At 40.9% G+C, this 13,377-nt stretch overlaps 1 protein-coding gene across 1 annotated transcript in view; it reads left to right on the top strand.

The window, feature by feature from the left end:
* Window positions 1–13,377, top strand: part of FMNL1 (formin like 1) — a 92,610-nt gene that overhangs the window by 53,075 nt on the left and 26,158 nt on the right. Inside the window, exons 5-9 of the mRNA XM_032237886.1 lie at window positions 997–1,080; window positions 6,915–7,052; window positions 10,444–10,552; window positions 11,887–11,963; window positions 12,669–12,762. Coding sequence (XP_032093777.1) covers window positions 997–1,080; window positions 6,915–7,052; window positions 10,444–10,552; window positions 11,887–11,963; window positions 12,669–12,762 — 502 coding nt within the window. The remainder of the gene's footprint in view (window positions 1–996; window positions 1,081–6,914; window positions 7,053–10,443; window positions 10,553–11,886; window positions 11,964–12,668; window positions 12,763–13,377) is intronic.

The raw sequence follows: 13,377 nt of genomic DNA, 5'->3' as shown, positions 1-13,377 counted from the left end.
GGTCCTCATTTTACCCACCTCGGAAGGATGGAAGGCTGAGTCAACCCTGAGCCGGTGAGATTTGAACCGCTGAACTGCTGATCTAGCAGTAGCCTGCAGTGCTGCATTTAACCACTGCGCCACCTTGGCTCTTGGCTCTATAGAATCTTTGGTACTTTCTGAGCTTGATTGTTTCCTTGCAGGCATTTCATTACTGATTAAGTAACATCTTCACTGCTAGAAGAGAGTGGTGTTTGCTTTCTGTTTATATGTGATAGCTTGCTCCCATTGATGGGGTTTTTGATTTCTCCTGGATAGTTCCTTGGTTAGGATATTCTTTCTGACTTGATCATTTATATAGTGTAAACCTCTGCTTATCTGGGGTGAGGATTGGTGTTATGATGTTTTTGTTTCCCTTTTAGCTTTTTTCAATTGCCTCTTTTGAATGGCATGTAAATGGTTATCTCTATGTGCCTGTTGATGGCTGAGTTGTCTAAGTGCCAAGTTTCCAAGAAGTCTCTAGTATTTTTGGATTTATCCTGGTTTAGGATGCTCAGTTTTACAATTGAAACTGTGATTAAGACTGTCCATGTATAGTGAAATTATGGAATTATCTTCAAAATGACCAGAACACCTCTTTCACCACTCAATACCTAGATAAGCAGGGATTTGCACTAGATAAATAAGCAGTAAATACTCTAATCAAGGAACTACCAACTTAGAGAAACAATCAAACATTAAGAAACAGCCTGATCAAGAAACTATCGACAAAACAGTGCTTCTACCAAGTTATTGTATGTAAACAGAGAATAAATCCTTTGTAGCGCTGAAGATGTTACCTAGCCAAAACATTTGCAAGCTCAAACAGCACCAAGCACTCCGTAGTTCAGCCCTGAGCTTCATGCTTCTATTGGAAGCAAATGTCCTGGAGAAGTTCCAGGCTGAGAGAGAAGCAAATGTGCTACCTTCTTTCATTCAAGGGAGAGTAAATTCATGTATGTTTTCTCCTCTCCACAGTTGGGTCCAGGAGTTCCTAAATGAAGAGAATAGAGGTCTTGATGTGTTGGTGGATTATCTTGCTTTTGCCCAGTGCTCTGTCACGTAAGTTCATTGTTGTTAACTAAAAGTAATAATAAGGAACAAAGCAGAATGGTGATGAAACTTCTGTCATAAACATAGCTTTAAAATCAGGAGTTGCTTGATCCAATTGTGCAGGGAACTCAAGCCTGGGCAACCAATGATATAAGGATGCCAGTAGCTGCTTTATCTCAGTAGTATCACTCTCTAGGTAGGTTTGATATTGATTAGAGAGAATTAAATCAATTAAGTTCCTTATTTAATTATAAACTGCTTGAAACATTACCAAAGGAATTTTGAGGTTATGTTCAGGAGAAGCCTGCTATCCTGTTTAGTGGAGAAAGAGTCTAAAGGCTCCTTGACCTCACAGAAATAATGTCCATGACCTTTTGAGAATTGGACATACATTACATTTTGTCTGTATATACATATGCATGAACTGGGGTATCAGATTATCCTTTTAGAAGGGAGTTCTACCTAATGAAACCTATCCAAGATTATATACTCATTCAATTCTTGTCTCATCCCTGTGAAATAACTCTATGTCAGGAATTAACTTTCCAATGAATCAGTTGACCCAAAACAATTACAATACATATTAAACCTCAAACAAAATAGCTTGCAAACTTGTTGATAACAAGAAAGGTGATAATAACTGTTTGGGCCCAAACCATATAGGAAAGGCACAGGAAAGCAAGATTTCCCATCACATTGTTTTCTTCTAGTTTTAAGTTTGGAATTGCAATGCAACAATTGGAAAAACATTTCTAATATAGGTTAATATCAGTTCCAACTATGTCAAGAAGGGATCATCAAGAGAAATATAAAGTTTCACTAATAAGAGTGTTCACTGTTTTTGTTGAAATTGTGCTCCCAAATAAGGATAGATGAGTCATATAGGAGCCATAAGAGTTTCCCCCTCCTACTTCCTGGTACAGGAAACTAGAGGTGGCAAACTTGTAATTCCTTGCCTGGTTTTACAAACTTCTACTTAATTTCAGGAGACTTCTGCAAGGTATCAGTTCTGAAAAAGCTATTTTTTAATATTAAGGAAGCCAATGGGAAAAAGAAAGTGTGAGCTTCTGCTAATAGACTCGCATTTGTCTTACTAAAATGGGCCCTCTGTAAATTATTTTAAAGGAAATGTAATACTTAGTAGAAAAAAACCCTTTTCTATTAAATATATTTTAATCACATACAACTTTACTGAGGAGTGATGAAAGGATTTAAGGCATAGTGATATGAGTGGTTGCTTCTCTAACAATGACTGCCAGTCTAACACAAGCTTACAACCAGTTCATTTCCTCAAGGCCAAGTATTATTATTATTATTATTTATTAAATTTTTATGCTACCCATTTCCCTATAAGGTGACTCTGGCCAGCTTACAGGTTATAAAAGAATAGAAAAATAATTAAAATATTAAAACACTAAAACTTCACAGATTAAAATTACAGAAGGTATATTAAAACCAGAACTAAGAGATGGACAGGATGGGGGATGAGGTCTTCTTACCCTCTCAACCACCTCCAGCAATGAGCAACCTCTTGAATGCCCCAGGCCAACCAGCAAAGCCAAAAGGTTGGGAGCCAGAGGTGGGTTGCTCCCGTTCAGCCCGGTTCGGTGGAATTCAGGCCTGGTTACAGAACTGACAGCGGCCCAGGCCTGCCACGCCCCCGAACTGGTTCCCTCGCTGCCACTGGGCCACCACCATTTTGGTTTTTAGTGACTGCGCATGGGCAGTTCACTGTAAATTGTTCTGCACATGCACGAAGAGCAATTTACATTGAACTATATGCATTGCTCGCGGGTTGTGAACCGGTAGTAAAACTGGCAGCAACCCACCTGTGGTGGGAGTGGTTCTCAAGCATGGGGCCACAGTGGAAAAGGCTCTTCTACTTGAATCTGCTTGCTGGAATTCTTTAGCAGAAAGAATCCCTAGCAGGTTCCTTCTGCTGACACAAGCTTATCCCATCAGGAAAGATGGCTCCTCAGATGCCCTGGACCCAAGCCATGTAGGGCTTTAAAGGTAGCAACCAACACCTTGAATTGGACCAAGAAGCAAAATCACGCAACTCACACAGTAGTGGTGTGATATGCACAGTCCTGGAATTCCCAGGACTGTGTGCACTACTGCATTCTATACCAGCTGCAGCTTCCAAATACTCTCCAAGGACAGTCCCATGTAGAATCTGTTGAAGTAATCCATCTGAGAGATGATTAGGGCAATAGTAACCATGCTCAGTGCCTCCCAGTCCAGGTAAGGGTGCTATTGGGGCATAACACAAGGCCCTCCTAGCCCAACTATCACCTGCTCCTTGTGCAGGAGTCATGAGTACAGGAGGAGTCTTAAATTTCCCACCAGACCTGTCTGAGATAATACAATTCTATCCAGAGTTAACAATGATAAACAATTGGATTTGGAGGTCCCTTGCACCCACATCCATTCCATCTTGCCTGGGTTAAGCTGAAGCCTGTTGTCCTGCATTTGGATCCCTAGAGCCTCCGGGCACTGAGAAAGGATGGCCACAGCATCATTTGGATCACCAGTGGATGGAGTATGTAAAGCTGCATCATGGCGATGCATATACTGATGATATCTCATCCCATGGGGTCGGATGATTTTACCCATGTAAATGTTAAAAAGGAGTGTACCAAGTACATCTTGCTGCCTATTAACATCTATTGGGACTGACCTTGGAGGAAGGAGCTGAACCAGTGCAATACAGTGCCAATTAGCCCCAAAGCTCATAGATGGCCAAAAGGATACTGTGGTTAATGGTTTTGAAATCTGCAGAATGACCAACTCCCATGCTGCTCTGACTTGAGATCATCCACAAATGTGACCAATCCCATTTCCATCACATGACCCAACCTGAAATCTGAGTGAAAAGGATCCAGGTAAACCATTTCATCCAAGACCCTTTAGAGCTGCAAGGCAACCACTTTTTCCCTTTCTAGGGAAGGTGAGAAACTGGATGAAAGTTGTCCAAAGAACTTGGGTTCAATGACAGTTTCTTAAGGAGGTGCCACACTAAGGTCTCCTTTAATGGTGCTGGAAACACTTTCCCTTGCACTGATATGTTAAACCCACTTGGACCAGTGGTGGATTTCCATTTTTTTTACTACCAGTTTGCTCACACATGCATGCTTGTGCATGCGCGGAACACTTCTGCGTATGTGCAGAATCGTCCGGGCAGGTGGGTAGAGCCTCCTACTGTCACTACTACCAATTTGCCCAATCAGGGCCAAACTGGGAGCAACCCACCTCTGGCTTGGACCCATTTGCCGGTCACCATCTTGGAAGTTTTCACCAAGCAAGAGGGATCTAATAAGCAAGTAGTTGCCTTAAGAGCCCCAAAGATCCTGTCCAGTTCCTCAGATCCAATAGGATCAAACCATTCCAGATAATTTGGGAAGTCCATTTCCCAGGCATCTCCAATGGACATGCTCCACACTTGGATTCAAACTGAGAACGGATCTGAGTGATTTTGTTCATTACATGTTCAACAAATTCCTCTGCATGGCCCTATAAATGATTATCAAGAAGGGACTTTGAACAAGGCTGTTGGCAACACTCTGCAAATGCAATAAGACTGGAGAAATAGCAATGTTTCGCCACTCTTACTGCCATGAGGCAGGCCTTAATTGTGGCCCTAATCTGTATCCAGTCAGCTTCATTCTAGTTTTCCTCCAGCAGTGCTCTAGCTATCTTTTGTCTCTTTTCAGCACCCTCAGCTCCTTCATAAACCACAGGAAGTTTTGGGACTATTGGGTCAGGAGAATGTGCACGGGTATAATCCTGTCCAGGGCCTCAGCCACTTTCTGATTCCAAGTTGCAGCCAAGGCCTCCCCTGGGCCAAGCGGCAGAACCCCCAGGATATCCCCCAGCTCCTTCTGAAACCTTTGTGTGTCCATTAATCAGTGGGGGCAGACTATTCAAATAGGTCCTGCCTCCCTGCATGGCGGGGAGCATTGGAAAATCTCACAGCTACCGGGTGTGGCCTGACCGTGACATGGAAATAATGAACAATTCCCTGCCAGATCACATTGCCACTGCTCCAGCAAGAAAATAGCATCTGGAATGTGACTGCAATAGTGAGGTGGGCTTGGGTGACCTGCCACAGCAGCCATGAACTCTGAGCTGCCTCTGAGGCAGTTTGAAAGGATGGCAGATTGAAGCCGTCCAAAACCACAAACCTGAGATCTCCACGGACAGCCCTGAGATGCCTTCCAGCAGTTCAAGCAGAGAGGTTGCTATGCAGTAAGGAGGCTGGTACAGAAGCCACCCTCCTAACTGATCTCATGTGCCCAGCTTTGATAGGAGTTATAAAGGAAGCATTGTTTACAAATGAAACAATTATATAGGCTCATGTAGCATAATTTTCTTCTGCTGCTGCCGGCAGACAATTGGCCACCTGCATTTTTTAGGCCCATACCTAAAAGCAAGCATCACTGCATATTGTAGGAAAAATATAGACAGTCCTTGACTTACGACCAAAATTGAGCCCAACATTTCTGATGCTAAGTGAGATATTTGTTAAGTGAATTTTGCCATATTTTATGACCTTTCTTGCCACATTTGTTAAGTGAATCACTGCAATTGTTAAGGTGATCACATGATCCCAGGACACTGAAACTGTCATAAATATGAGTCAGCTGCCAAGTGTCGAGTTTTTGATCCTGTGACCATGGGATAGTGTGAAAAATAGTCATTCCACTTTTGTCAGTGCCATTGTAACTTCGAACAGTCACTAAACGAATGGTTGTAAGTTGAGGACTCTCTGTAAACATATCTTAACAATATCTTGTCGAGATGAGTTGGATCCAAATCCCTTGCGGTACAGATAATCCTTGATTTATGACTACAATTGGAACTAGAATGTTTGTCATAAATTGGGAAGGTCATAAAGCAAATCATCACATGAGCAACCTGATTTTACAACCATTTATATCACAATTTCTAAATGAATCACATCATTAAGTGAATCGCACAGTCATTAAGCAAATCCAGCTTCCCTAGTTAGTTTTTTTTTTAATGGAAATGAAATTGAGAAATTTGATTGTCAATCTATTTACCCCAAATGACTGCAGAATGCTGCAACCAGTTATAAATGCCAGCCAGTTGCCAAGTGCTCAAACTGTGATCACACATGACTGCAGGGTGTGTATGTGTGATACAGTGGTTGAAAGTCTGAGGACGGGCTTTTAATCACTTTTTTTCCAAAACTGTCATAATGTTGAACTGTTGTTATACAAAATGGTTGTAACTCAAGGGCTAGTTTGATGATTTCTTGACAACATTTCATTGGTTTTAAATATTAATTATAACAATAAAACAATTAACAGTTTATTTTAAAAAAATAAGCTGCTAATATTCCTAATCTGAAGTAATGTAGATACAGATTTGTATTTATGTGGAAGCCAACTTCCATGTAAAGTATGTAATGACTCCGCCTCCTAAGCCACCTATTTTCCATCTTGTTCCACTTATTCCACCTATAACATTGTGCCTGAATCCAGCCAATCTAGTAGACCTCAGGAACCTAGTTAAAAAGAGAAAGACGATCATGGAAGCTGGAAGTCTGTACACACCAAAGTAAAAAACACAAAGACAGTTTGCTCAGCACCTTGGATAGCGGCCCAGCTCTGAGGCTGCCAAAGCAAAAATGGAGCCTAAGCCATGTTTATTTCAGCACTGAGTTGTGAATCTTTACAGAGAGGAGAATTTATTGACATGTACACAACGGTCATGCCCTGAAAAACAGTTCTCCTTTCTCCTATTTCCCTGCCAGAGCCTCAATAAACCCCACCCACCCACCTGTTGACGCACATTATTGTTTGTCTGTGTGGCTCCAGGTATGATATGGACAGCACTGACAATGGGAGCCCTGGGTCGGACAAGGGAAAGGCCCTGGACAGATCTGTAGAGGACCTCAGCAGAAGCAATTGCTCTCCCACACAGGGTTCCATCAAAGCGAGGCACTTGACTGTCAGGTAACCAAATGAAGTCCGGGTAGGTTTTCTTAAACAACTTTCCCACTACTGAGATGAAGCCTATGGGACAGGAAGAGAAGCAGTCCCATTTTATATTTTCCCTGCACAACAAACTGCTCTAGAAAATAAAATGTGAAAGTTATACAAAAGCTAGCAAATTAAATCTTAGGCAGCGACCCCCAACCTTTTGGCCACCGTGGAGAAAGTTTTTTCCGTGGACCAGACAGGGTGTGGTTTGGTGCATTGCCTGCACTCCACATATGGGGCTTCCCTTGTGTGCACAACCCAGTTTCTGACATGCTGCGGACTGGTGCCAGTCCATAGACCAGGGGTTGGGGACCCCTGTCTTAGGGTTTGGCACATGTTAAAAAGTCTTTGCTATAAAGTACCATTTACTATAATATAAGCACCATGGAAATCAGAGGCCGTTTCAGTTAGTATAAGGCACTAACTCTTACTTTTTATATCACGTCAGAATGATGCCAAATGAAATAAATGAGTGACAAAGGATGGCAGGCTGATTAGATGTATATGTATAGGGTGACTCTCAGAACCTTCATCTGAAACAACCAGAAATATTTTGGATTTAAGGTAGCTCTGAGTTTAAATGGAACAATGAGATTAATTGCTTATTAAAATGAGCTCATTAGGGAACAGTATGAAGAAATGCTCCACACAGATTGTTTTCTGTTTTTTTAACTTCTGCAGATCATCTTAGCACTCAAACTGAAAACTCTGATCCCATCAGATTTATATATATATATACAACGCAACACAAATGTAACAAAGGCAACAGTAAAAATAATGGCTTTCTGTCTGGTTGGTCTCTTGAGATGAGCCGATAGACAGAGAAAGGAAGCAGTATGCTTCCTCGCATACCAAGGGTTGTGACATTATATATATATATATATATATATATATATATATATATATATATATATATATATATATATATATATATATATATATATTCGTATTCAAGAGATTACTCATTTAAAAGTCCACTTCTCTGGCAATGCAAAGAACACAGTATGCACTGGTTTTTCCCCCCAGAAAATAATGTCTAGAAAAAAGCCAACTTATAATTAGATAGTTTTTAAACATTTTTTGCATGCTATGATTACTATATTAAGTAAATCAACCTAAAATAATAGTAAGGAGTCACTCATAATCTAGTTTCTAAACTTTTCACGTCTATGATCACCTCAAAAGTAGTGCTTTAAATGACGAATCTGAGAAGATGGGTGCCTGTTGGTGTTAACTGCTAACTTTCCAACAAACTTGCAAATTCAGTTTCTCTTTTTCTCTTCTTTCTCTCATCTCTGTCCTAACTCCTTTTCTTTCTCCTTATTCTAACCTCACACTTCTTTTGCATGCTTCCATTGGGGAAATGCCTCATGGTAGGTACCCAGACGTTGTCTTCCTGGATAGGGGGAAAATAGTTGATGGGATATAGTACATGTGTAGTTTGGGGTCATCAGTTCTGGAGAGTTTCAACACTGTGATCTATTAGATCACAGGGTATGAAAAACATGTATGCCTTTTCTCTTTCACTTTCATTTTTGAGAGGCAAAATCATATATTGAGGCATTAAGGTGGCCTGGCATCTCTTAGGAGTGCACCAAAGCCCCCTTCCATGCTTTGTTAATGTGGCTTCCTATGCAGCATTAGAAGCCTTTCTGTCTACTTACATTTCAGAAGTGAAGTGATACCAATACAAGACCTTCCTTCAAGACTGGAGGGGCTGGCCCTTGTGATTCAATGGGCTGAATGCTATAACTGATCAGCCTTTTTGTTACATAAGGTCCTGATCCTGAATAGGATGGTGTTGACCTTGGAGAACAACTGACTTAACTGACCCAAGGGAGATTCTCAGTCCTGCCGGCAAATTTCCTCCCAGCCCCAGACTTGGGATATACAGGGCCACCCAATTTACAGGAGAGAACATTCCTGCCATACCATAGAGAAAACCTCAAAATGTAGAAGTAGGTTTGCATTGGAAAAAATGGGTAGTAATGGGCTCCTTTTGCTGGATTTACCAAAAAATTGCTAAAGGGGTATCAAGATTGCTTTTCAAGTGACAGTAAAATGTCCCTCCCTGTAATTCCCAAAAAACTGTCACTTTTCCCCCATGCTTGGGGAGGGGGAGGGGAAGGGAGGCGTCCACCTGAAGCATCCTATTTTTCCCTCCTGTCCTGCAGGGTTGCATTCTTCCACCTCCTTCAGGTGTTGCCATTTGAACCAGCAGATCCAAACATTCTTTCAACAAGTCCACCCCAGCATCCCCTCCTCCAGCGCCCCTGGCACCGAGCAGGACTGTAAGCCCAGGCCACCTGTCAACTCTTACTCACCCCGGTGAGCCTCTCCCAGACTTCATGAGATGAGAACCCTCTGCCCCACGAATGCAGCCAGAGGGCGTAGGAATGGCTGGGCAAGGGCACACTCGTCCTTTCACTTCTGTGTGTTCATGCACAGGCACTCCAGATAACTGAACATTGGGGCACCTTGAGGGCTGGACGTTTGCTATTTTAAATATCCCAAATAAGGCAATCCATCCCTAAAAGTTCAGTCACTTGAAAATCTGGGATATTTGCATGCTTAGATTCTCATTGTTTTCATAGTCATCCCAAGGGTTTTTTGGTTTTTGTTTGTTTTGGCTTTAGTTTTTTTGTTGCTACTGTCATGAAGCTTAGGGGATTGGCTGAGATGCACAGAGGTTGAGGTTAGGGAATGTTGAGCAATGAAAAGAGCCTGAAGTTTCACAAAAATAACGTTAAGTTTCATCTGGCTTGTTCTTCAATCATGGCAACTAGAAACCTTCCGTAAGGCTAACAAAAAAGCCGTCAGTTTTTCAGAACCTGAAGAACTGATACCAGCATCCATCCTCAGTATTGCCCTTCCACCATATCCATATGAAAGGCTTCTCTGTAGTCGTCTCAGCTCCATTCTTGAGCTTCTTTTCCAGGCTTAATCATATGGAAGCAGCAATGCCCTGGAAACTGGACTGGAAGTCTTCACAGGTGGCAGCATTCTCTAGGCCTGAATTTCCCATCTTGTTGCCTTCCAGATATGTTGGGCTTTAACTTCTATAATGTTCAGTCAGTCACAGCTAGAGATTATAGGGAGTAAAGTGCAACACAGCTGCAGGACAACAGATTGGATAAGGTTATTCCTGGATTAGTTATTCCTGGATGCTATTTGTACTGGAAACTTAGAAGGAAAGGAAAATTTAAACTACTAACCTGCTACTAATACTGACTCCTGCTGCTCTCCTTCAAATTCTTCTCATATGCTATTCTTTATACTTTTGGACTGTTGTATGAGATTGGCATTCACGGTCATTGAGCTGTTTTTTCCCCCCTCCCTCACTTTAAATTTATTTTTACCCCAGATTCAATCCGGCACACAGCAGGAAGGCATTACGGAACTCACGCATCGTCAGCCAGAAGGATGATGTTCATGTGTGCATCATGTGTCTCCGTGCCATTATGAATTATCAGGTAATGGAAGAAGTGGATAAGAAAGGTGAAAGATTCCATGTGTATGAAATAAATGACTTGGGAAACGCATATATAACATTGGGAAGGAATTTTGAAACGTGACTAGATTTCAGAATTGATGTGTGAAGGGACATATATTCATGGTATCAGAGAGAGGCAAAGAGGAAAAAACCCATGAAACGTACCGTACAAGAAAACCCATCCCCAATATTTTCAGGTAGGTCTAGAAAGACTCCCATATGAAGAGCTAGTCTGAAGAAACCAATGTCCATTACTTGGCAGTTTTCTAATATGTTATCTCAATTGACCCATAAATCAGGTGTTTGGAGTAATGTGGCTATAAGCATTCTCAGAAAAATCCTAATATTTTAATGTTAGAATTCTGGGTTTCATTGTTTTGCAGTTCTCTGAGATAATGAGGTGTAAAATACAGAAGATGCAATCAAGTGTTTTTCCAAAATTGTTGGACTTTGTTATCCGTCATTAGGAAATGATCTGTGTGTATGGAGCTTTTAACCATTGACATATAACAAGCATTTGGTTGTTGGCCACAGTAAACAAATTGAGAAGGGAGAATTCAATAGCCCTTGTTGTCAGTGATGTCAGTAAGTTGCAAGCCAGTGTTAGATTTGATGAACCCCCATTTTATTTATTTATTTGTTTAAAATATTTATGCAAGTGCTCATTTTACATCAAACTGGGTAGCTCACAATCAAAAATTAAAATGACATAAACACCATATTATTAAAATTATTAAAAGCAAACATATTATAAATTTAAACACTGGAGTTTTCCTTACAGTACAGGCAGATTTCCACAACCTGCCTGCAATGACTTCTGAGTAAGTAGGCAGATATTTTGCACTATTATTTTTGAAAGGAAGATGTTGCCCAGTAGTGTTACTCCCATCAGACATGGCTGTGGGAATTGGTGGAATGCTGTGAGTTTATATATCCCAATATTTGATCATTAATCAAATGTTTGAGGCGACTTGGGTGTCTTAAAGAGTTGCATGGCCTTTTAAACTTTTATATGCTACAGTTAAATGACATCACGCACAATTTGGTTAAAATGTGAAAGTGTGTGTTTATGTGTGATTTTAAAGCTGTCTATGCAAAGTTAGATTCATAACTATCACTTGAAAACGAGTAACCAGCAGTTTGGCTTGCCACAATCAACCATGTCCATATGGCCTTAGCTTGCTAAAATATATATACATTCTTTGAATTTCTGTGTAACCAAAGAGCCATGCTTGTGTGTGCTTTTACTTTCAGTTATCTAGATTCACCTTCAACTGCTAATTTGGGCTGCTAACTTTCTCACTTTTCCCTTAGTCTGGATTCAGCCTTGTGATGAACCACCCTGCCTGTGTAAATGAGATCACACTCAGCCTCAACAATAAGAATCCCAGGTAGGAATTCTGTCCTCCTTTATGGTTATATTTCTTAATCTGAGTGGTTGTGTTAGCCAATTGCTATCCAGGTTAGTTTCAGAGATGAATTCATATATCATTTCTGCATTAAACACTACTTTTATTTTAAAATATGGTATAAAATGAGTGTTTTCTAGAATACATTACTTTTCAATATATTTTCTAAAAATGTGCACTCTGTATGCACTATGGCATGTATTTTGAGCTGAGAATGGGTCGCATCTAAAGTTGGCACAGATGTTTGAGAGGTGTGGAGCAGGTTGCTTCATTTCACAGTGCTGATTGCAATACAAAGCAAACAAAATCCCCAAGCATCCTGACTTGTTCTCAGTATTCATTCATTTAGTTTTATGGAGTGAGTTACTGGAACTCAGTGAGTTATTTAAATCTCATAGTATTCTGACTATAATAACAATTATCTGAGTTCATATTAGGGCAAAGAATACAATATTGTATACTAGTGGTAAGGAATGTGGAATTTACCTCCATTCAACAGAAAGATTCACACATTGCATAAAATTGTAATGTAGTTTGGCTGTCTTTGCCTTAATGTGTTATGCAAATCTAATCATCCATCAGTCTGCCTGCCTGCCTGTCGGCCTCACGCTCTTCCAAGTCTGCCTGTTCCATTCTTACACTCCAGTTTCTTTGGAAAAATGTAAAATCTTTGCTCCCATATTGCAGAACTAAAGCTCTTGTCCTTGAGCTATTGGCTGCTGTTTGCTTGGTCCGAGGAGGACACGACATTATTCTGGCTGCCTTTGACAACTTCAAAGAGGTTTGTGAGCTCTACCTTGTTGTTTTGTCACTGGTGCTTATTTCAAGTGATGTTGCTTTAATATAAACTATTTAAAAAAAATATTTTAGGTATACAACTAGCTAAAGTTAAATATTAAACTCTAGATGTAATGGTCTTACAAAAAAACCCTCTCCCAGATGGCAGTGAATATATTTTCTTCAAAATGCAGTAAATCAATCTTGTTATTTCACCACTTTTTTTCTATTGAGTGGAGCCCTTCTCAAAATATCTGTCAAGACTAGTGCCAAAATATGTTCTAGAACAATGATGGCAAAACTTTTAGACACTGAGTGCCTAAACCGCATGCACGCATGCCCAAACTGAAAGGGGCACGTGCACACAAATGTGTGCATGCACAGATATGTGCAGACGTCTGGATATGCACGGACATGCACACGCACAGACATGCGCACATGTGCAGCAGAGACCCAAAGACCAGCTGCGCGGCGGGAGGTGGGGCATCCCAACACCGGCAGCGCAGCAAGAGGAAGGATCTTTTTCTTTCATGAGCTTCTGTTTCGTCGTTTGCAGGGAAAGAGAAGCTTGCGAAAGAAATGTCACAGAGATCTGACCTGGGAAGATGGCACGCATGCC

Source organism: Thamnophis elegans, chromosome Z (genome assembly GCF_009769535.1).
Source record: "Thamnophis elegans isolate rThaEle1 chromosome Z, rThaEle1.pri, whole genome shotgun sequence".
NCBI classification, from domain to species: Eukaryota; Metazoa; Chordata; class Lepidosauria; order Squamata; family Colubridae; genus Thamnophis; species Thamnophis elegans.
Note: the sequence above shows the minus strand (reverse complement) of the source record. Positions and strands in the feature narration are given on the sequence as shown.